Source organism: Bufo gargarizans, chromosome 4, assembly GCF_014858855.1.
Source record: "Bufo gargarizans isolate SCDJY-AF-19 chromosome 4, ASM1485885v1, whole genome shotgun sequence".
NCBI lineage: Eukaryota > Metazoa > Chordata > Amphibia > Anura > Bufonidae > Bufo > Bufo gargarizans.
Window position 1 is genome coordinate 275973584 of NC_058083.1, and position 24881 is coordinate 275998464.

The window sequence follows — 24881 nt, forward strand, 5'->3', positions numbered from 1 at the left end:
AGAGGACGTGGCCGTTCTGCCACATCCACACGTCCTAGTGTACCAACTACCTCAGGTCCCAGTAGCCGCCAGAATTTACAGCGATATATGGTGGGGCCCAATGCCGTTCTAAGGATGGTAAGGCCTGAGCAAGGTACAGGCATTAGTCAATTGGGTGGCCGACAGTGGATCCAGCACGTTCACATTATCTCCCACCCAGTCTTCTGCAGAAAGCGCACAGATGGCGCCTGAAAACCAACCCCATCAGTCTGTCACATCACCCCCATGCATACCAGGGAAACTGTCTCAGCCTCAAGTTATGCAGCAGTCTCTTATGCTGTTTGAAGACTCCGCTGGCAGGGTTTCCCAAGGGCATCCACCTAGCCCTTCCCCAGCGGTGAAAGATATAGAATGCACTGACGCACAACCACTTATGTTTCCTGATGATGAGGACATGGGAATACCACCTCAGCATGTCTCTGATGATGACGAAACACAGGTGCCAACTGCTGCGTCTTTCTGCAGTGTGCAGACTGAACAGGAGGTCAGGGATCAAGACTGGGTGGAAGACGATGCAGGGGATGATGAGGTCCTAGACCCCACATGGAATGAAGGTCGTGCCACTGACTTTCACAGTTCGGAGGAAGAGGCAGTGGTGAGACCGAGCCAACAGCGTAGCAAAAGAGGGAGCAGTGGGCAAAAGCAGAACACCCGCCGCCAAGAGACTCCGCCTGCTACTGCCCGCCGCCATCTGGGACCGAGCACCCCAAAAGGCAGCTTCAAGGAGTTCCCTGGCATGGCACTTCTTCAAACAATGTGCTGACGACAAGACCCGAGTGGTTTGCACGCTGTGCCATCAGAGCCTTAAGCGAGGCATTAACGTTCTGAACCTGAGCACAACCTGCATGACCAGGCACCTGCATGCAAAGCATGAACTGCAGTGGAGTAAACACCTTAAAACCAAGGAAGTCACTCAGGCTCCCCCTGCTACCTCTTCTGCTGCTGCCGCCTCGGCCTCTTCTGCTGCTGCCGCCTCGGCCTCTTCCTCCGCCTCTGGAGGAACGTTGGCACCTGCCGCCCAGCAAACAGGGGATGTACCACCAACACCACCACCACCACCTCCGTCACCAAGCGTCTCAACCATGTCACACGGCAGCGTTCAGCTCTCCATCTCACAAACATTTGAGAGAAAGCGTAAATTCCCACCTAGCCACCCTCGATCCCTGGCCCTGAATGCCAGCATTTCTAAACTACTGGCCTATGAAATGCTGTCATTTAGGCTGGTGGACACAGACAGCTTCAAACAGCTCATGTCGCTTGCTGTCCCACAGTATGTTGTTCCCAGCCGCCACTACTTCTCCAAGAGAGCCGTGCCTTCCCTGCACAACCAAGTATCCGATAAAATCAAGTGTGCACTGCGCAACGCCATCTGTGGCAAGGTCCACCTAACCACAGATACGTGGACCAGTAAGCACGGCCAGGGACGCTATATCTCCCTAACTGCACACTGGGTAAATGTAGTGGCAGCTGGGCCCCAGGCGGAGAGCTGTTTGGCGCACGTCCTTCCGCCGCCAAGGATCGCAGGGCAACATTCTTTGCCTCCTGTTGCCACCTCCTCCTTCTCGGCTTCCTCCTCCTCTTCTTCCACCTGCTCATCCAGTCAGCCACACACCTTCACCACCAACTTCAGCACAGCCCGGGGTAAACGTCAGCAGGCCATTCTGAAACTCATATGTTTGGGGGACAGGCCCCACACCGCACAGGAGTTGTGGCGGGGTATAGAACAACAGACCGACGAGTGGTTGCTGCCGGTGAGCCTCAAGCCCGGCCTGGTGGTGTGCGATAATGGGCGAAATCTCGTTGCAGCTCTGGGACTAGCCAATTTGACGCACATCCCTTGCTTGGCGCATGTGCTGAATTTGGTGGTGCAGAAGTTCATTCACAACTACCCCGACATGTCAGAGCTGCTGCATAAAGTGCGGGCCGTCTGTTCGCGCTTCCGGCGTTCACATCCTGCTGCTGCTCGCCTGTCTGCGCTACAGCGTAACTTCGGCCTTCCCGCTCACCGCCTCATATGCGACGTGCCCACCAGGTGGAACTCCACCTTGCACATGCTGGACAGACTGTGCGAGCAGCAGCAGGCCATAGTGGAGTTTCAGCTGCAGCACGCACGGGTCAGTCGCACTACAGAACAGCACCACTTCACCACCAATGACTGGGCCTCCATGCGAGACCTGTGTGCCCTGTTGCGCTGTTTCGAGTACTCCACCAACATGGCCAGTGGCGATGACGCCGTTATCAGCGTTACAATACCACTTCTATGTCTCCTTGAGAAAACACTTAGGGCGATGATGCAAGAGGAGGTGGCCCAGGAGGAGGAGGAGGAGGAGGAGGAGGAGGAAGAGGGGTCATTTTTAGCACTTTCAGGCCAGTCTCTTCGAAGTGACTCAGAGGGAGGTTTTTGGCAACAGCAGAGGCCAGGTACAAATGTGGCCAGACAGGGCCCACTACTGGAGGACGAGGAGGACGAGGATGAGGAGGAGGTGGAGGAGGATGAGGATGAAGCATGGTCACAGCGGGGTGGCACCCAACGCAGCTCGGGTCCATCACTGGTGCGTGGCTGGGGGGAAAGGCAGGACGATGACGATACGCCTCCCACAGAGGACAGCTTGTCCTTACCCCTGGGCAGCCTGGCACACATGAGCGACTACATGCTGCAGTGCCTGCGCAACGACAGCAGAGTTGCCCACATTTTAACCTGTGCGGACTACTGGGTTGCCACCCTGCTGGATCCACGCTACAAAGACAATGTGCCCACCTTACTTCCTGCACTGGAGCGTGATAGGAAGATGCGCGAGTACAAGCGCACGTTGGTAGACGCGCTACTGAGAGCATTCCCAAATGTCACAGGGGAACAAGTGGAAGCCCAAGGCCAAGGCAGAGGAGGAGCAAGAGGTCGCCAAGGCAGCTGTGTCAATGCCAGCTCCTTTGAGGGCAGGGTTAGCATGGCAGAGATGTGGAAAACTTTTGTCAACACGCCACAGCTAACTGCACCACCACCTGATACGCAACGTGTTAGCAGGAGGCAACATTTCACTAACATGGTGGAACAGTACGTGTGCACACCCCTCCACGTACTGACTGATGGTTCGGCCCCATTCAACTTCTGGGTCTCTAAATTGTCCACGTGGCCAGAGCTAGCCTTTTATGCCTTGGAGGTGCTGGCCTGCCCTGGCGGCCAGCGTTTTGTCTGAACGTGTATTCAGCACGGCAGGGGGCGTCATTACAGACAAACGCAGCCGCCTGTCTACAGCCAATGTGGACAAGCTGACGTTCATAAAAATGAACCAGGCATGGATCCCACAGGATCTGTCCGTCCCTTGTCCAGATTAGACATTAACTACCTCCCCTTAACCATATATTATTGGACTCCAGGGCACTTCCTCATTCAATCCTATTTTTATTTTCATTTTACCATTATATTGCGAGGCTACCCAAAGTTGAATGAACCTCTCCTGTGTCTGGGTGCCGGGGCCTAAATATATGCCAATGGACTGTTCCAATGTTGGGTGACGTGAAGCCTGATTCTCTGCTATGACATGCAGAATGATTCTCTGCTGACATGAAGCCAGATTCTCTGTTACGGGACCTCTCTCCTCTGCCTGTGTGTGTGCTGGGCCTAAATATATGCCAATGGACTGTTGCAGTGGTGGCTGACGTGAAGCCTCATTCTCTGCTATGACATGCAGACTGATTCTCTGCTGACATGAAGACAGATTCTCTGTTACGGGACCTCCCTCCTCTGCCTGGGTGCTGGGCCTAAATATATGCCAATGGACTGTTGCAGTGGTGGCTGATGTGAAGCCTCATTCTCTGCTATGACATGCAGACTGATTCTCTGCTGACATGAAGACAGATTCTCTGTTACGAGACCTCCCTCCTCTGCCTGGGTGCTGGGCCTAAATATATGCCAATGGACTGTTGCAGTGGTGGCTGACGTGAAGCCTCATTCTCTGCTATGACATGCAGACTGATTCTCTGCTGACATGAAGCCAGATTCTCTGTTACGGGACCTCCCTCCTCTGCCTGTGTGTGTGCTGGGCCTAAATATATGCCAATGGACTGTTGCAGTGGTGGCTGACGTGAAGCCTCATTCTCTGCCATGACATGCAGACTGATTCTCTGCTGACATGAAGACAGATTCTCTGTTACGGGACCTCTCTCCTCTGCCTGTGTGTGTGCTGGGCCTAAATATATGCCAATGGACTGTTGCAGTGGTGGCTGACGTGAAGCCTCATTCTCTGCTATGACATGCAGACTGATTCTCTGCTGACATGAAGCCAGATTCTCTGTTACGGGACCTCCCTCCTCTGCCTGGGTGCTGGGCCTAAATATATGCCAATGGACTGTTGCAGTGGTGGCTGACGTGAAGCCTCATTCTCTGCTATGACATGCAGACTGATTCTCTGCTGACATGAAGACAGATTCTCTGTTACGGGACCTCCCTCCTCTGCCTGTGTGTGCTGGGCCTAAATATATGCCAATGGACTGTTGCAGTGGTGGCTGACGTGAAGCCTCATTCTCTGCTATGACATGCAGACTGATTCTCTGCTGACATGAAGACAGATTCTCTGTTACGGGACCTCCCTCCTCTGCCTGGGTGCTGGGCCTAAATATATGCCAATGGACTGTTGCAGTGGTGGCTGACGTGAAGCCTCATTCTCTGCTATGACATGCAGACTGATTCTCTGCTGACATGAAGCCAGATTCTCTGTTACGGGACCTCCCTCCTCTGCCTGGGTGCTGGGCCTAAATATATGCCAATGGACTGTTGCAGTGGTGGCTGACGTGAAGCCTCATTCTCTGCTATGACATGCAGACTAATTCTCTGCTGACATGAAGCCAGATTCTCTGTTACGGGACCTCTCTCCTCTGCCTGGGTGCTGGGCCTAAATTTATGAAAATGGACTCTTACAGTGGTGGGTGATGTGAAGCCAGATTCTCTGCAATGGGATCTCTCTCCAATTGATTTTGGTTAATTTTTATTTATTAAATTTTTATTTTAATTCATTTCCCTATCCACATTTGTTTGCAGGGGATTTACCTACATGTTGCTGCCTTTTGCAGCCCTCTAGCTCTTTCCTGGGCTGTTTTACAGCCTTTTTAGTGCTGAAAAGTTCGGGTCCCCATTGACTTCAATGGGGTTCGGGTTCGGGACGAAGTTCGGATCGGGTTCGGATCCCGAACCCGAACATTTCCGGGATGTTCGGCCGAACTTCTCGAACCCGAACATCCAGGTGTTCGCTCAACTCTAATTATGACATATTTAATAGTCGTGTCAAAGTGGGCAGAGAAAGGGACAAAAAAAGTGGGCCCTAGACATACGATCATTATAAGAGAGTTAATAATCGTGGTCAAGTGGGCACTATAAAACATATAACCAACTTGGTAGTCGTGTCCGAGTGGGCAAAATAGAAACATATATGGGATATGGTAAGGAAGCTTGCAGGGGAGGTGAAAGTGAGAATGGGAGAGCACCCAATTCACAAGAAACAGCCAAATGATAATTGTTCGTTCAGACCATATGGACTATATGTTTTTAATCTATATATCCACTGGCATTCCTTCTGTAAGATCTTTTTGTCCCAATCTCCCTTACGTGGAGAGGGAGGAATGATGTCAATAATTTGGAAGCCCAGGGATCTGGGATCGCCCCCATGGAACTCAAGTACATGATTCGCCATGGGTTTGTCTTGTCCATGTCTGATATCTCCTAGGTGCTCTCCTACTCTCCTCCTCAGCTCCCATTTAGTCTTGCCCACATAATTCAAGGGACATGAACATGTTATCAGGTAAACCACTCCACAACTTTTACAATTACCAAAATCCCTTATCTCAAAGGTTCTGCCTGTTGTGACACTTTTAAAAGTTTTAGATGTAGTAATAAATGGACATGCTATGCAGCCACTGCATTTAAATGTTCCCAACGGTCTCCTATCCAACCAGGCTCCAGAGGTTTTTCGTGTTGTGTAGAGACTATGTACCAGGAGATCCCTTATCGATTTTCCCCTCCTGAAAGTAATCCCTGGTTTGGATGGGAGTACATCTGCAAGGTCCCTATCTGTACGGAGAATATCCCAGTGTCTTCTCAGGATTTCGAAAATCCTTTCATGAGAATCATCGAACGTCCCGATAACCCTTATGATCTTGTCCTGTATTTTGCCCATTTTTGGGGGGTCCAAAAATTCTTCTCTATTATGAGTAAGGGAATGTCTAAAGGCCTTTTTTAATATCTCATCCGGAAAGCCTCTGTTCAAGAACCTATCCCTTAGGTCCCTGGATTGTGCCATGAATGTAGGGGTGTCCGTGCAATTCCTTCTAATACGGATGTACTGGCCCTTCGCAATGCCTCTTTTTACTGGGTTTGGATGGAAGCTAGCCCAGTGTAGAAGGCTATTGGTAGCCGTTGGCTTCCTAAATGTTTTGGTACACAACATTCCATCCCTTTTGGAAATATTAATATCTAGGAATGAGATCTCCCTGTTATTAATTTCATAGGTAAATCTCAAGCCTATAGGATTGTTATTCAGCGATGTGACAAAGGACTTGAAGGCAACCTCTGGACCATCCCACAATAGAAAGATATCATCAATATACCTTCCCCAGAAGGTAATGTGGGTGGTCCAGGGTTCCTCCACATCGCTGAATACAAGTTGGTCCTCCCACCAGCTGGCGGTAGAACACATTCTTAAATAGGAAGAAGTTGTGTGTTAAAACAAATCTAAGGATGGAGATCATAAAGGAATTGTGGGCCCTTAACTGAACACCCCTAGTCATCAAAAAAGACTCGACTGCCTTGACACCCCATTCATGAGGTATACTGCTGTAGAGGGCCTCAATATCAATAGAGGCCAAAAAGATCTTTTCCTCCACAGCAGTATCCTGAATGCGCAGAAGGAGATCGATCATATCCCTTATATACGAGGGCAGTGCTGAGACAAATGGTCTCAGAACCTGGTCAATATAGATACTTGTATTTTGAGAGAGGGAGTCAACCCCAGATACTATTGGTCTCCCTTTCAACGGAGCCACCCCAGATTTTCGGGAGTGCATAGAACGTTGGTATCTGCAGATTTTTAGGAGTCATGCCTGCAGGAGGATCTGATCCAATTCTTCTATAAATAAATTAGAGGGATCGCCCCGTAATCGACCATAACACCCATTATCATTGAGAAGACTTTCACACATCCCATTATACATAGTGTGGTCCATAATCACGATATTCCCCCCCTTATCGGCGGGTTTCACAATGATGCTGTTGTTTTTTTGTAGTCCAATTAGGGCATCTCTTTCCCGTTTGGTAAGATTCGACCGCGGTACTTGCTGCGGTCTGATTTTTTCCAGATCCTGAATAACCAGTCTGGAAAAGATGTCAATTGCTGAGTTTTCTTGAGGGGGCGGCATTTTGTTACTTTTGGGACGCAATTTGGTGAAAGGGCCCAAACCATCTTGTTGGTAAGGACCATCATTGATGGAGAGGAGGAGTCTAGCATCCACTAGACAATCTAACGGGATGCCCAGTTTTATGCATTCCTCCCTATCGTTGTTTTTATAAAACTTGTGCCAACGTAATTTGCGTGTAAAAAGACTTAAATCCTTCACCCACGAGAATGTATTAAAAGTTACCGTTGGTACAAAGGAAAGACCTTTTGACAGGATCTCTAATTCACAAGCTGTCAACACCTTATCTGTAAGGTTGATGATACATTTCTCATTCACTTGCGTTTTTCCTCTTTCTGTATTGGATCTCTGTCTCTCAGGTGGTAGGGGGGGACCAACTTGATCCTCCCCTCCCTTCCCTAAAAAACTTGTGGGTGCTCCCCCACCCCCACGAGGGTCGCGGAGGGAACTGTGTAGGATAGGTTTCCTTTATTTACTTCCTATTGGAGTGTCTTTAATTATCGGACACTGCGTCTCAGAACTGTACCATCACTACCATGGCCTCCGGACCACGTCGGATATCATCAGTACTAAATAATCGCCTGATTGTTCCTTTCACCAGTATTGGACCCCCACCTGGCTATGAAGTATCACATCCATTGGTATCTCAGCAAACTGTGAAGCACCATATACACTGGTATCTCAGCAAACCGTGAGTAACCATAGGATACGTCTCCAGTACCTCAGCAAACCGTGAGTAATCACAGAATACGTCTCCAGTGAATTGACCAGGTTTTATAATCCTAATCATTTTTCTATGATGATCGTAGGCTGGGTCAGTTCTGGGGGGGACTTGGGAATTGTCCGAAAAAATGCATAAACCGCATTAGAGCTTCATAGCGGTTTTGGGACATAACTGCTGCAAACACAGGGGTTGAGTGGATAGTACTCGCAGCCCAATACCATCATACAGATGGCTTTTTTTTACAATGCCTATGTCCAGGGTAAGCCCCAAATTTTTTTTCGTTTCAGGGACACTTGTGGGAGTCCACCGTCTTATATGGATAGACCTGGACTTTTGTACAGCAAACTGTGTGGCGTATAGATTAGTTTGCTGCACAATTAACTCGAGGACTTTACGGTCCACAAATAAATGAAAAAAATCATAAGGGGTAAAATTGGTGAAGTCCACATTAATTTGGGGAGTGGATAAAAATTGGGGTACTTGGGAGGGAAAATGAAGTGGCAGAAACCCACGTAGTAGAAGGGACGGGACCGCTGGGTGGAGGATGAGATGAGGTGGTGACTTCTACCACCATAGGGCTATGGGGTCTGGGGATGGAAGCGGAAATAGAGTAGCTGCTATCTGAAAATATTTCCGTCTCTGAAGCTGTGTTAGATTCATAGTAGTCAGAGCAGAGAAATTCATATGCCTGCTCTGCACTGAATAATCTCTGAGCCATTTTTTTTTTAATAAAAAGCTCAGAAAGAAATGAAAATAACTGACCGTCCCTAATAGACTCGTGACGGACACCCACTGACCGCCAGTAACAGACGGACTCAGGGTCCCTAATAAAAACAATTGACCGTCACTGACGGACGCCTAATGATGGACTCCTAATGACGGACACCTACTGACTGCCAGTTACTGACGGACAGTTTATAAATATATTTTTTTTCACAGTAAATCGCACAGTAAGTCTGATCTCTCCTCAAAGAACAACTGCACTGAGGGGAGAGAGAAGCACAGCCCATGTCCTTGCTGTGTTTAGTAAATATAATGGATGTGAACCTCCTTGATACGTTTATCATGGAGACCACATGATCAGGGTCCATTATTATTGGTCCTTGATGGTTACTGTTCTGAAGGCAGATCTTCAGCACAGTAACCAGTGCACATGTGTGCACCATTTTGTGTGTGTGTATATATATATATTTTCTTTTTACTGGGGGGGGCTCCTGCCCTTTATTTATTTGCACTGGGGCAATATTTCCCCGATCAGGTTGCTGCGGGACCCGATCAGGGCATAATAATTGCTCTCTCTCCTCTCCTGAGGATAGAGAACCTGTGCAGGGGCGGCGGCGGCGGCCGACTTACAGTGTGTGCATGTGCCGGGCCGCCTCCGCCATCTTTTTGAGGGTGAGGGGTGAGGATCGGGACCCAGATTTCCCTGGGTCCCGATCTGCCGGAATTTTCAATGACCACTTGTTGCAGTCTCTGATCACTGCCCCAAGTCCTCAGCTACCTCCCGTAGCTGCGGGCATGGAGCTACAGCGCATAATTTTAGTGCTCACTTGGGCTGAAGTGCCGCAGTAAAAAGGGGTAATTCCACATGTGGCAGAAAAGTTCAGTGAATATAGCCACAAATCTGCTGCAGATTGTGCTCTGGATTTACTGTGAATTTCACCCTTTCTACATTGAAAGTGTTGAGATCCATGGTGAAAATCCTTGAACGATTTGATAATCCTCAATAAGCATGTAATTTCATGCAGAGTATGTCAGCGCAGAAACTGCAGAAGTTACTTGTACTTTAATCCACTGTGGATTTTTTTCTGCACAAATACATAGTGTGGGGATTCGCTCTGGTGGGCAGGTTAGCGGACGCAATAGAGGCAATGGACCAGGTTTTAAATCAATCTTCAGTGTTTATTCACACGCATAACAAACAGAACAGTCCCTTTTCAGGCTTGGTGCTTGTTCACACACAGAAAAAACTTAATAACATTCACCTGGTATCCTGGGTGTCAGTTCACACCCGGCTGAATGCTCAGCCTCAGAAAGTTCACGTGCAGGCTGTAAGGCGGCCTGCTCGTCTGACACACGGCCTTCAGACCTCAGCGCAGAGAGCTCCCAAAACCAAGGCGTCTCCACAGCTTCACTGTGAAGTGGAAGATAATCCCCTCAGCTGAGACTGCTGGCTGGGTTTTTATCCCAGCCAAAACCCGGCCTGGAGCGAGGGGAGAAGCCACCCACCCTGCTCTTTGGTTGCTCCCAATAAGAGCCGGTCCGGATCGGCTTTACAGCCTTACTAACTAACAAATAGTGTCAGTCAGCACTAACTGCCGCTGACACTTAAAATACCGGCTCTTACGTCACCGAGGCCAGGAATCTCTGTGACACACACCTTCCGTCAATGACGGAACCTTGCGCCTTCCTACAATAGGTAAAACCTGCCACGTGCATTCACCATTAGTGCACTTACATTTGGGAACCTTCCTTTTTTTCTTATTTCCACTTCTGCAGCATTTGATGACCCCTGCAATATGAAGCAGAAACATCATTCATAATACATTTACACACACACACCCACCCCAAACACACACACACCTCAAACACACACACACACACACACACACACATACAGTATGTATATAAATATATACCACTTAAAATTAACAAAGGCCTTGTCTTCATATCTTCATCCCTTTTAACTTGTGCACTGGTTATATTCCATAGAAAAGAGAAATAATTGCTAAAATGTCTTTTTTATTTCCTAGAGTGACTGTGAAGTATTATGGAAAAGCGTCTCATGCTTCTGCATACCCATGGGAAGGAATTAACGCTTTAGATGCTGCTATTCTTGCATACAACAATATCTCTGTCTTAAGACAGCAAATGAAACCCACCTGGAGAGTTCATGGTAAGAAGTGAACTGACTAACTTTCTAAGCCCTCATGTACACGACCGTTGTCTGGGTCCGCATCCGAGCGCCGTTTTGGCGGCTCGGATGCGGACCCATTCATTTCAATGGGGCCGCAAAAGATGCGGACAGCACTCCATGTGCTGTCCGCATCCGTGGCTCCGTTCCGCAGCCCCGCAAAAAAAAATATAACATGTCCTATTCTTGTCTGCGATTTGCAGACAAGAATAGGCATTTATATTGCCGGCGCCCGTTCCGTTCCGCAAATTGCGGAAGGCAACACGGACGCCTTTCGTTTTTTGCGGACTGCAAAAAACGTCACGGTCGTTTGCATGAGGCCTAATAGTGTTAAGAATTCCGCAGAGATTGGACTTCTGCATATTATATGTTTCAATATTTTATTCACATTTATCTATTAGTTGTAAGGCCACACATTCAGGTTTCTTAATGCAGTTTTGGAAGCCAAAACCAGGAATTAAATAAAAAAAAGAGAAGTTGTAGCTGTTCCTTATATGTTCTCTCCTTATGATCCACTTCTGATTTGGACACCTGACTGTGTTATCGTACCCCAACAATAAACTTGCCCCTACTGCCTAATTCTGTACCACTTCACTGAGGAGTCATGCTATAGAAACGCATTAATCTGGCCAAAGGCTTTCTATAATTTACAGCCAAGAGTACTCACAAGCGTTTGGAAAAAAAATGTATGCACATGGCCAGTTGGTCCCCACTTTTGCTGAAAACATGTACACTATAAAGCTATAGCTATAGTAAAAAACTTGTGCCAATGTACCAACCAATCAATGGCTACAGCAGAGACATCAATAAGGACCTCATGTGTCTTCACTAGGGAAAATGACATCTGTGCACATGAAGGGATAACAGAAGGGGGATCAGAGGTGCGTGTATTACATAACTGGTTAGATGTTAAAACCCTGGAAAATCCCTTTTACAAGGCAGTAACATAGAAAAAAGGACTATAGAAAATGCTTTACAGGCTTACAACTGAAAAACCCACTGACCAAATGTGCATGTTAATTTTAGATTTGTAATAGACGTCTGATGTATGGCCTCTGGTCAGTATAAGGGCTCATGCACATGAACTTGAGGGCTTAGTGCCCGCATTGTGGACAGTAAATGGGGGTCTACAATATACGGGCATTAGCCGTGTGCACTTCGTGCTGCGGATGCTGAACCATTGACTTGAATAGATACCTGATCTGCAATATACAACCGAAGATAAGACTTCACCTGTCTTTTACAGAGAGGTGGCACGGATCAGAAGCCTATGGAAGCACTATGAAGCGCTTCAGTGGGCTTTCGTGTCTTTGCCTCCGCACCGCAAAAAGAGAACATGTTCTACCTTTGGCCATATCTTGGGGATCGCTGACCCATTCAAGACAATGGGTCCGTACCAAAATACGGAGTGCACACAGCTGGTGCCGATGCATAGCGGACCACTATTTGCGGTCTGAAGCATAGGCACTGAGCCAGTACGGTTGTTTGCATGATCCATTACACTGAGAACAGTGCACGGAGAAAACATTATTCCATCACAATGTATTGTTACAGATTTTTGAACAACCAGATGATCAGATAAATAAGTTATTTTGTATATAATATACTTTTACAGAGCCCAGATGCAGATTACAGAGTATAACAAGTTTAGCCTATAGAGCTCTGTCACATTCATGTAATACTTTAGTATCCTGCAGATCGACACTTCCCGGATTCACCTACAGATATTTTGTCTTTCAGGAATAATACAAAATGGTGGAGTGAAACCTAACATCATCCCAGATTACACTGAACTACAGTTTTATCTGCGCGCACCATCACGCAAAGATCTTGTTGATTTACGGGAAAAGGCACATGCCTGCTTTAATTCTGCAGCTACAGCAACTGGATGTAAGGTAGGTCAGTTTGTATATTAAGTTGTCCTTATTTCGGAACATGATACTGGAGGAATTCAAATGCTTTGCCTCAACCTAAAAGCTTGAACCACCACCAAACTCAAATATAACACAAGAAACATATAAATATCACAAATCCTTAATACAGTATATAATAAATAGTCAGTGATACATATTAAAATCGTAATGACAGGCACAGAAGAGATAATAGAAGACTAATGGTGGTTACACTAACCTGATATTATTTAACCCCCATACACACATTCTCTACATACCCTGCTAGTGGCGATGTACCAAATAGATTCACTAGAAATACATAGTGGCACAGTACAGACAAAAGGTATAATATAGGTGAAACTCTAACAATTAGAATATTATGCAAAGTTCATTTATTTCAGTAATGCAACTTAAAAGGTGAAACTAATATATGAGATAGACTCATTACATGCAAAGCAAGATATTTCAAGCATTTATTTGTTATAATTTGGATGATTATGGCTTACAGCTTATGAAAACCCCAAATTCACAATTTTGAGGTTCCCTTTGCTCAGGGGGTATGGATTAATTAGCTGACTAGAGTGTGACACTTTGAGCCTAGAATATTGAACCTTTTCAAAAAATTCTAATTTTAAGCTGCATTTATGCAATTTCTTTTAATTTGAATGACTGAAATTAATGGACTTTTGCACAATATTCTAATTTTTCGAGTTTCACCTGTACAGGACAAAGAGGGGGAACAAGTGTTAGATACCGACCAGTTATACATCACACCCCAATGCACATTTTGCGTCTAGCTTCTTCTGGGGCTACATTTGTTGAATTTATAGTTGGAGAAATGTTATCATCTGCAACTGATGATAACATAAAATGTAAATCAAGAAAGCGGCTTCTGAAAGGGAAAAATAAACTTTGCTTCATGGATCCAGGGAAAACAACAACATCAGCGGACTCAAGAACAGTGTATGGACTCCTTGGTTTACAACTGCTTATTTGACGGTAAACATGGTTTATCCACCATTGAGCTTATTTGGCTGAACCACTTGTGATTAGAGATGAGCGAGTCCAAGTTGATGAAGTAGAATTCAATCCGAATATCATGGTTATCATGGTTCATGGTAACGAATCGCAATTTTTTCTAAAAGGGCTGCTGCACATGTTACAAAGTGAAAGTAAGAAGTCCGGGAACGAGGGCAGCACCCACAATGCCATGCAGACAGCCAATCAGCAGACAGCCATCCCCTGTGATGTCACAGCCCTATAAAAAGTCTCAGCCTACTCTGTCTCTGCCATTTTACAGTGCGCTTAGTGCAGGGAGAGATGTTAGGGGCACTAGGGACAGTGATTAGGAAAGGGTATATATAGTAGGGAGGGATTATCCACACTGTAGGGAGAGAGCAGGGTCCAATAGGACAGTGTAAAGCCTGGGTAATAGGAGGGATTCTTTGCTGCAATAATTGGGGTTACTAAAGGTGATCCATTACTACAGATTTTAGGTTGTTTTACAGAGCAATTGCAGCAATCCTGACATCTTTTATTGGGCTGAAAGTGCGGTCTAATACAACCAGTTTTGGGGTGTGTTTATTTCATATATAAAAGTACGTCCATTCATCCTTGCTTTTGGGTTGAAAGTGCGATCTGATACAACCAGTTTTGGGGTGTGTTTATTTCTTATATAAAAGTATATAGCGTGTAACAGAACAGGTTCTGTAGACATCTGTGTGGAATCAGCTGACAACGGTGTAAAAGGAGTGCGCTTCTTCTTGAAGCTAACATTGACCTGTAAGGCTGAGTTCATACTTGAGTTTTTGGGTCAGTTTTGGCCCCGTGACTGCCCAAATAAGTGAAGTGTGATTCTAAGAGCGATACCTGTCATCTGCGTGTCATACGGACTTACAGTATTGTTTCACTACCACAGCAGACTCCCTATGCGTGTTACTGCAAGGCACAGTGTTCTACACCACTATACAGGCTCTCTGCAGCCAGGAAATAGCTGTATTTAAAGCAAATCACCACAAATAAATTTGGATTGAATTTAATTGGATCAAATCTTTTTGGGAAATTTGGCGAACCGTCCGAATCAAATTTTTGAGAAACTTGATCTCTACTTGTGATGTCACAATTTTTCACCTGACAGAAACACAGCTTTGGTGTCAAAGCAGCTCACAGTACCTACTGAAAACCCACTTGTGATGTCACAGCAGTTTACCTCATGTTAATATACAGAAGCTGGTAGCCCTTTACCTCCTGCAACCTACTTGTGAAGTCATACTAGTTTACCTGACAGAAACACAGTTGTGGTGTCACATCAGTGTACCTGCCTGAAACCTACTCCTGATGTCTCAGCATGCTATTTGAAGAACAATTGTAATGTCATATCAGCATACAGTACCTCATGGAAACACACCTCTGCCTATCATTCTAACATTATAGTGATATCACAGTAGCTTATCCCGGGGTAGACGCTACAAAATTTTACAGGCTGCTTGATTTCATCTGCTGATTTAATGCCCATACATGGCTGTTCAAAAAGTGTGTCACCACTGTTTTAATCCACCAGTAACCATAAGACATAGTAAAGATTTTTCTCCAAAATGACTCACTTGTAACCAGTATTGTTTATGATAAAATATTCTATAAAAACAGGAATAATCCACTGAGCATAGCTAATTCCCATTATAGAAAGCACCTTGACTCACATTTCACTTCCGCTTCTTCAGATTACCTTTAAACCAGTATACCTGGGTGAGTGTCTGAATATTGGGCTAGGTTTACTTACTCTATTGTTTGCATAGCACCTTAACCTGGTTGTGAGCAAGCGCCACTTGCTACAAAGCCCTTTCATGAGCAAGCATGTGCAGTAGCAATCAGGGAAAGCTGTCCCATGAAGAGCTCAGATCCCAGATACTGGCAGGAGTGACAGGGAACCAACTGGCAGTGTCCCCTGATCATGTGATCACCATGAGAACGAATCATAGTGATCACATTGCAGGTGCTGTATTTAATAAATATCTTCACAGGCAGTGCCACTCTGTCTCATTCTCTCCTCAGACAGTCTGATTGTAAGCTGAGTTTACAGAAACACCCCATTTGTGGTTGTAAACTGTTGTACGGGCACACGGCAGGGCACAGAAGAAAAGGAACACCATATGGATTTTGGAGGGCAGATTTGACTGAGATAATTTTAAATTGCCATATGACATTTAAAGACCCCCTGATGCACCCCTAGAGTAGAAACTCCAAAAAAGCGGACCCATTATAGGATAAGGTGACACTTTTATTGGTACTATTTTGTGACTTTTGATTGCTCTATATTCCGCTTTTTGTGAGGCAAGATTTTTATTAAAAGTTTTATTTTTTGCTTTTTACGGTGTTCAACTGACAGGTTAGATCATGTGATATTTTTATAGAGCATGTTGCTATGAAGGCGACAATATCAAATATGTCAACTTTTATTTTTATTTTGTTTCAGTTTAACATAAAGCATTTTTGCTTTTTTTTTTTTCGTGTTTCCTTTTTCTGTAACCAACCCAAAAACAGAACCAATAACCCCAAAGAAAAGTGGGAGACACACATATAAAATATATGTAATTTATTGAGACATGATCATCTCATGCATCAACCCTGCACTACCCCTACCTGGTGGTATACCGTACACTCTTCTGTTTTTTAAGGTCACCTGGGCTATTGGGTAGACCTTGGTATCGCCATGAATGCAGGTGAATCCCAAGGTCTTCCCAGGAACCCACTAATGAGGAATACGGGCCATTAGGAGCGTGACCAGGCTCCGCGAGTCCAGAAGTCCCTTTGTGGGGTTGCCATTCACATTAATTTTACAAAAAGGGGAGTCCTCCCTCAACATTAGGAACCGCACTACACGCAAACAGTGAGGTTCGTCTCCCCACAGAACAGTCCATTTGTTCTGGGCTGATGGGACATTGGGCTGCCATATGTCCCAGGCCACGGCACCTCCAGCAGATGACCTCTATTAAGGACGGTCGTGGCGTTGGTTCTGATAGACTCTTGGCCTCATAATGTCCACCCCGGGGGGGTTTTAGTCCCTTTTTCTGCACTTCAGTGTCAACCCGTGCCTTCCAGTAGGGGGAGTTTAAGGATCCTGAGGCAGCTATGGTTGGCTCTATGGCATAGTACCTCTCTACCAAACCTATTAAGTCATCTGCAGTCTGCGGATTTCCTTGTGCAACCCAGCACTGTACCGGCTTAGAGAGAGCATGAAGGAATCGGTCCATTACGACCCGCTCCACCATTTTGGCTGGGGAACAGACATCCGGCTGTAGCCATTTTTGGACGAGGTGCAGTAGATCAAACATTTGGGACCTGGGAGGCTTGCCTCTCTGAAACCCCCACTGGTGCACCCTCTGAGCTCGGACGGTGATGGTTACCCCCAGACGTGCTAATATTTCTGCCGTTAGTCGGGAGTATTCCCGTGCATCCTGCAATGATAAGTTATAATACGCCTTCTGGGGTTCACCTGAGAGGAAGGGGGCTGGCACCTCGGCCCATTGCTCAGCTGGTAGTCTCTCAAGCTCAGCGACCCGCTCAAAGACGGTGAGGAAGGCTTCTACGTCATCCTCTGCGGTAATTTTTTGTAAGGCAGATTGCACGTTTTTTCTTCTGCCCACATTCTGTTCAGCCACATACCCCGCTGGTTGTGCTGCCACCCTCTCTCTTAGGGTTGCAATTTGCTTTGCTAGTGGGCGGTTCGTCTCCTGCTGAAGGACATTAGCCTGCCGTTGTTGCTCCAATGCCTGTTGCTGCTGTAGATTGCTCTGCACCATCTCCTTGATAATATCCTCCATTTTCATTGACTCTTGTTGAATCTCCGCTGCTGCTTTAACCCATGACATCAATTGAAAAACTTCCTTTCAACAAAAAAATCCATTCAGTAATTTAGGCTACTGGCCCTTTAAGAGTCCAACCAGAGAAAAAAGACTGCTTCTGACATTTAACTTGTCGCTGCTTCAAGCAATCCTGGGTGTGCCCGCATCCGACACCAATTGTAGGGATTTCCCAAATGGTAGCCTTCAGATAAATACACAGTAGCCTTTTAGTGGCTGACTTTTTGTAAGCCCGTCAAAACCCGGCCTGGACCATGGGGAACAGCCAACCCCCCCCCCCCCCCTGCACTTTGGCTGCTCCCAGTAAGAGCCTGCCCGGATTAGCTTTTCACAGCTATGCTAAATATCAAAGTGTCCGAGGACAAATACACTACTGGCTCCTACTTCACCGAGGCCAGGAACCTTGGTGACACATATCTTCCTTCTATGATGGTCCCTTGTGCCGTTCTACAACCTCCAGCCACAGAATCTAAAGTTCTTTTCTGTCAGGTAATGCCTATTTCCTAATTTTTGGGGCCTATAGTGGCCAACAGTTACATATTTATCCTGTTACCGCCTAATGTACCTCCAGCTACAGAATCAAAAGTTCTTTGCTGTCAGGTGAATGCCTATCGCCAAATTTTTGGGGCCTGGACTGGCCGACCGTTACATATGTATCCTGTGACCACCTAATGTACCTCCAGCCACAGAATAAAAAGTTCTTTGCTGTCAGGTGAATGCCAATTGGCTAATTTTTGGGGTCTGTACTGGCCGTCAGTTAAATATTTATCCTGTGACCGCCTAATGTACCTCCAGCCACAGAATCCAAAGTTCTTTGCTGTCAGGTGAATGCCTATTGGCTAATTTTTGGTGCCTGTACTGGCCGTCAGTTGCATATTTATCATGTGACCGCCTAATGTACCTCCAGCCATAGAATCCAAAGTTCTTTGCTGTCAGGTGAATGCCTATTGGCTAATTTTTGGGGCCTGTACTGGCCGACAGTTACATTTTTATCCTGTGACTGGCTAATGTACCTCAAGCCCCAGAATCCAAGGTTCTTTGCTGACAGGTGAACGCCTATTGCCTACATTTTGGGGAATCACACTCTTGTCTTACTCCTCTAGCTCCACACCCTGTGCAGTGCCCCTAGTCAGCCCCTTACCACATCCGGTCATGGTATGGCGGTGTTATCTGGTCACTGAGCAGAGGTGTTATCTGGTCAATGTATGGCAGTGGTATCCAATATCTGGATGGCCATAGCTGTATCCCTTTTCCTGCCCACGCCATCTTTTTTTAGACCTGGCATGAACGGGAAAAATATGCAGATTGCGGTGCTAAGGACCTTTGAGCCACAAGTGTCAGAAATACGCCCAACATAGACATATTTCTATATAATAAATTATCACCTAATTGTATCATCATTTGGGGGGAAGGGCTAATATCTTTATATTATATAGATTCTAGTGTATTATACTTTGCCTTGTATTTCCCAGTAGAAAATGATCCTTGGGAAACACAGTCCTCATCCCTGACCACCAGGACCTGGTAGCGCTCTGTCAGTACATGGCAGCCTCCCCTATCCGCCACGCTGCTCCGATGTGTACTGGTGCTTACTCTGACACTACGGCTGGGTTCACATCATATTTCTGTCATCCATTTAATGCATACCAAAAATGTATGCGTTAACAGATGCCTCAGACTGATGCCGTACAGTGGCGTCTATTCACCATACAGTTCCAAAAATGTACATTAACGTATGCATATTTTTTATAGACTCTGCAGGATACAAAAACGTGAAGTGCTGCACATTTGTATACATCAAACCGATAGGAAATAAAAATTTTCTAGGCTCCAGCAGTGCACATTTTTGAGAGTTTCTTTTTAGGACGCATAAAAATGGCCCCTGAATAAAATACATATTTTTTGTGGGATTTGTTGCCAATGATCTCCCTCTGGTATTATACTGTCCATGTTATGGGACTATTTGTGTACTTCTAGTAAGTGTTTGCTGGCTGCAAATATGAGCTGAAGGTTTTTCAGGTTCACCTGCCATTAAAGTGAATGGGGCCCTCTGCAAACTTGCGGTTCGCGAACATTTGATCGCGTTCGCGAACCGTCCCGGCCAATGTTCGTCCATCACTAGTGGTATCCTAGAACAATGCTACATTTAAAGCTACCAAGTTCTTCATGCTTGTTTGAAATGTGCACGACATATGAACCCAATGATTAGGAAGAGTGTCCAAATACTTTTGGCAAAAGAATGCATTTAGTGGCTGGTGTTGAAGTTTAGCCTAGTCAAATACAGTATATACATTGTTCTTTTTCACATAGGTATTTTGTTTGCTAACCTTATTTTGTTGTGACTATTTAGGAGGGAAAATCATCCTGGCAATTTATTTGTATATTTGTATATCACCCTTTTGATTCTTTGCATAACCAAAAAAATAATAATATGCTACAAAATCCAGTGTTTCTAACTTATTTATGACGCCAATACGTTTTAACTGTAAATTAACACAATGCTACCACTGATTATTTTCTTCCTGCTGTCCCGTCCCTTCCAGGTGGAGCTGTCCTCTTCTAACCATGATTATTATGATGTGCTTCTGAACAAAACTCTCTCAAAAACATACAAGGAGAATGGCAAGCAACTGGGAATGCATTTTGCTAGTGAAGAATTGGAGTTAAAATCTATATCAGGTAAAGTTTGAGTATGGGTAAACTTTTAGTGAGTAGTTTCAAATATTTCATGTGGAGGGGAAGGGAATCCAGCATATTTATCGTTAATATATATAGTGTCTTAACAGCACAATTTTGTAACCAGAAACGGATTATTTTTTATGAGGTGTGTTCTGTGGGTTTATCTGTTTGTTGAGGAGATATAAAACTGTATCACCATTGTTTCCCATGATAACAATATTTAAGGCCTTTCCTTAAGGCCCCCATATGGCCAACAGCTATCTCTCCTGATTTCCCTATACACATTTGGTTCTGCTGAACATATGTGTTTTCAATAGGGAGAGGGAAGAAAGCTGCTGCTAAACACTAGTGTTGAGAGCGAATATTCGAATCGTGAATTTTAATTGTGAATATCGCTACTTTGAGAATTTGCGAATATTTAGCATATAGTTCTATATATTTGCATTCACGAATAGTGTTGATCACGATTAGAATTGGTTGGTGCCCTTGACGAAACGGACATTGGGCTTTCCCTTGAACCTGGGTATGTACTATATATGTTATCATAGCTCTCAGCCATATGTGTTGGACTCTGCGGCTCCTTTTGAGTGCTGCAGTCGTTCCTAGTGACATGTAGGTTATGGATGCCTGTTGGTACCGTTTACTGCCAATATTATGGCCGTGTGGTATTATACCACTAAAGCTGCTGAGCTGGATTATTGATTTGCACTCAGTCCTGTGGTTCGAGGGATCTTTTTCTCACATTCTTACGCTTCTCTAATACATGTTTTTATTATTTATACAATTGTTTTGATGTTTGTTCATCAATAAAGATTTTTGTTTATTATTTTGTGTGGTGTCTAGTATATTTATAGGAGTTCAAGAAAGCATACCGCCAAACTTTTTGGACAGCTAAAGAGGGACACTTATGGTTTATTGTGTGAAAGATCCACTTTCCCTGCATATTTATATTTTAAAAACCAAATTGCATCAAACAATGAAATAACATGCAAGGCGGGCTTTAATATATAATTAGAAAACATTAAAACACATTCAATATTGAAAATGTAATAATACAAATCTGTATCTCAGACCTAAAAGAAGGACATTTAAAGTGGTTATCCAATCCTAACCCCCCCATATGCTGGGCCCCCACGCTGAATATACTTACCCGGGTCCCGCTCACTGCGCTGCTCCTGGTCCCTGCACCGCCGCTGCTGCTTCAACCCATACACGGATGAAAACATCGGGTGTCCGCCGGGGGCAGCTAATGGCAGGTGGGGACGGGGACAAGCCTCCCTAGCGTCACCCGCGGTGCAGGATGTTTTATATTTTTTTACATGATTTTAAGCAGGGAGACAGCCACAGGGGTCTTGTGTATCAATCCCCCACTGATCACATATTGTTGACCTCTCCAGAGTAAAAGTCTATCAGTTGTAAAGTCTCAGAAAACCTTTTTAAATTACTAAATAAAATCAAAGATGTAGAATTCAAACAGATTTCATAAACATTTATCATTAGAAAGTGTAACCTTTATTTTGCATCCAATGTATTTCTAGGGTCAACGGATTTTGGAAATGTGACCTATGTAGTTCCCGGACTTCATCCCTATTTTGGCATTGGTTCGAATACCTTTAATCATTCTGCAGAATTTACTGAAGCTGCGGGTAAGCACTTAAATCAAGACTGTTAGGGAAAAGTATATTATTTGGAAAAATCCTGCTTTGTATGTAATAGTGGGGTCATTTTTGTTGTGTGGGTTCATTTATTTATCTACACAGCATTGGGGCTCCTCATCTCGCTCTTTTCTTCTGAGGTCTACACGATGCTGGGTTATCCCCTCCCTTTTGATCTTCAGCTGTGTCATTTGACCAACTCTCTGATTTCCAACTGACACAGGACAGGAAGTCAGTTACTTCTCGATTCATTCCTATAAGGCCCCATGCACACGGCCGTTGTTCACGGCCGTGTGCGGGCCGTGGAACCGCGGCCTGGATCCCTTCCTGTGAGCTGGAGCGCACGGCGTCACTGGTTGCTATGACGCCGTGCGCTCCCTGCTGCCGCCGCAATACAGTACTACACTGGTATGATCTATACCAGTGTATTACTGTACTGTGCCGGCAGCAGGGGGCGCACGGCGTCATAGCAACCAATATTTTGACGTATTACTATGTATTATAGAAGTAGAGAAATTGAAACTTGGAAATTTTGTATTTTTAAAAATATTTTTGTAAATTTGGTATTTTTTTATAAATAAAAATGATTTTTTTTTTAACTTCATTTTACTAGTGTCATGAAGTACAATATGTGATGAAAAAACGGTCTCAGAATGCCCTGGATAAGTCAAAGAGTTTTAAAGCTATCAGCACTTAAAGTGACACTGGTCAGATTTGCAAAAAAATGGCCAAGTCCTTATGATGAAATAGGGCCAAGTCCTTAAGGGGTTAAAGGGGTTGTCTGGGCTTCAGTCGTAACTTGTGTACCTGAACATGAAAAAAAACCGACTTCCCACAGGACCTGGCATATCACAGGTCTCAGCAGTCATGTGGCTGGAATGGTACGTCACTGCTGTGAAGTAGCATTTAAGCCACTATGACTGCTGAGACCTGCTATTGACTGCAGTAGCCAAGGGATTTAGCCACTTCCTGGTCCTGGGGGGACAAGAAGTGGGTGGGAATGGAGCAGCAGCGGGTATTTGGACAGGCGAGTGGGGTTTATTCAGCTCCAAGGCCAGACAACCTGTTTAAGAGAATGTTCTATAGATATTTCAATAGTATAAAGATAAGCCAACATCAGTGTCTCTACAATAAGTCTATTTAAATAACTTTCCAATCTTCAACATGTAAATTATTCTGTATTCATTTTCAGTTATTGTATTTTCCATTTTAACAGGCTCAGAAGAAGCTCAATATTACACACTCCGGATTGCAAAATCATTGGCAATGACTGCATTAGATGTGATCTTTAACCCGGATTTGCTAGAAAGTATTCGCCAGGAGTGGAAGATGGCGAAGGAAATGGCAGGGTGCTCTTCAGTTCATATTAAAAACACAACACAATAATGTGTAATAATTGGGGAATATAACTACACTGATTATATCATCATGTAATTTAGTAGCATTACTTACTATAGATACGCTAGATCAGGGACATACACACACAGGGCTCAAAGGGGGCTTGAGCCCCTGCTCCCTTCTGCCCTTGCCCCTTTAATGCCCTTACAGAACATCGGCACTCCAGAGCGAACTGTGAGAGAGTAAGAGCTGTGGGAGAAAGGACCTTACATGACATTATCACCATGTGACCAGTAACATAGCGATATTACTGGTCACATGGCTATGAGGTAATCAAAGGTCCTTTCTTTCTTCCAGGAGTTTGTGTTGCTGCAGCCTGCAGGAGAAGGGTAGGTCATGTGGGTTGGCAGTGCTCTGCTTTCACAGGCACTGGCCGACTCCTTTAAGGCCACCAACCACACTTTATCGCCCTAATTCACATATTTTAAAAATAGTAAAATAACCATCGTAATAATTTTTTTAATAATTATTTAATAATTTTTTAATAATTAAAACCTCTGTAATAATCAACTATAAATAAATAAAATATCTTATAAAAACCAGATATAAAGTGCCTGCCTATTTTTTACTTTTACTATTCCTTTACCTACTAGTGGTTGGGTGAACCACTTTAGACAGAGCACCACCCCAGGGTGAGATCCAGGAGAGCCACTATTACTCGTCTATACTGGCCGACTACTGTCTGCAGAGTAGGAAGATCAGGGATGGCTGCTGAGCAGCATCTGTAGAGGGGAGAGAGTCTGTCAGCGCTGGAGAGGCGGATGTGACTACTGGGGAGGGTCTGAGGATTGAATGCAGGGGGAGGCTGTGTGGGATTATATACTGGGGGGCTGCTGTGTGGGATTATATACTGGGGGGGCTGCTGTATGAGATTATATACTGGGGCCGGGGGGGCTGCTGTGTGGGATTATATACAGGGGCGGGCTGCTGTGTGGGATTATATACTGGGGGGCTGCTGTGTGGGATTATATATTGGGGGTAGTTCTGTATGAGATTATATAGTGGGGGACTGCTGTATGAGATTATATACTGGGGTGGCTGTATCAGATTATATACTGGGGGCTGCTGTATGAGATTATATACTGGGGGGCTGCTGTATGAAATTATATACTGGGGGCTGCTGTATACTGTGGGGTGCTGTATACTGTGTGGTGCTATACTGCTCTACTGTATACTGTGGGATGCTTTACACTGGGTGCTATACTGCTTTACTGTATACTGTGGGTGCTGTATATTGTGGGTTGCTGTATACTGGGTGCTATACTGCTCTAATGTATACTGTGGTGTGCTGTATATTGTGGGGTGCTCCATACCGGGTGC

At 45.1% G+C, this 24881-nt stretch overlaps 1 protein-coding gene across 1 annotated transcript in view; it reads left to right on the top strand.

The window, feature by feature from the left end:
• The window catches only part of LOC122935373 (peptidase M20 domain-containing protein 2-like), a 131617-nt gene extending 108065 nt beyond the window's left edge, over nucleotides 1–23552 (top strand). The window contains exons 5-9 of the mRNA XM_044291137.1: nucleotides 10918–11060; nucleotides 12819–12973; nucleotides 20373–20508; nucleotides 22047–22154; nucleotides 23380–23552. Coding sequence (XP_044147072.1) covers nucleotides 10918–11060; nucleotides 12819–12973; nucleotides 20373–20508; nucleotides 22047–22154; nucleotides 23380–23549 — 712 coding nt within the window. The 3' untranslated portion in view covers nucleotides 23550–23552. The remainder of the gene's footprint in view (nucleotides 1–10917; nucleotides 11061–12818; nucleotides 12974–20372; nucleotides 20509–22046; nucleotides 22155–23379) is intronic.
• The last annotated feature ends 1329 nt before the right edge of the window (nucleotides 23553–24881 follow it).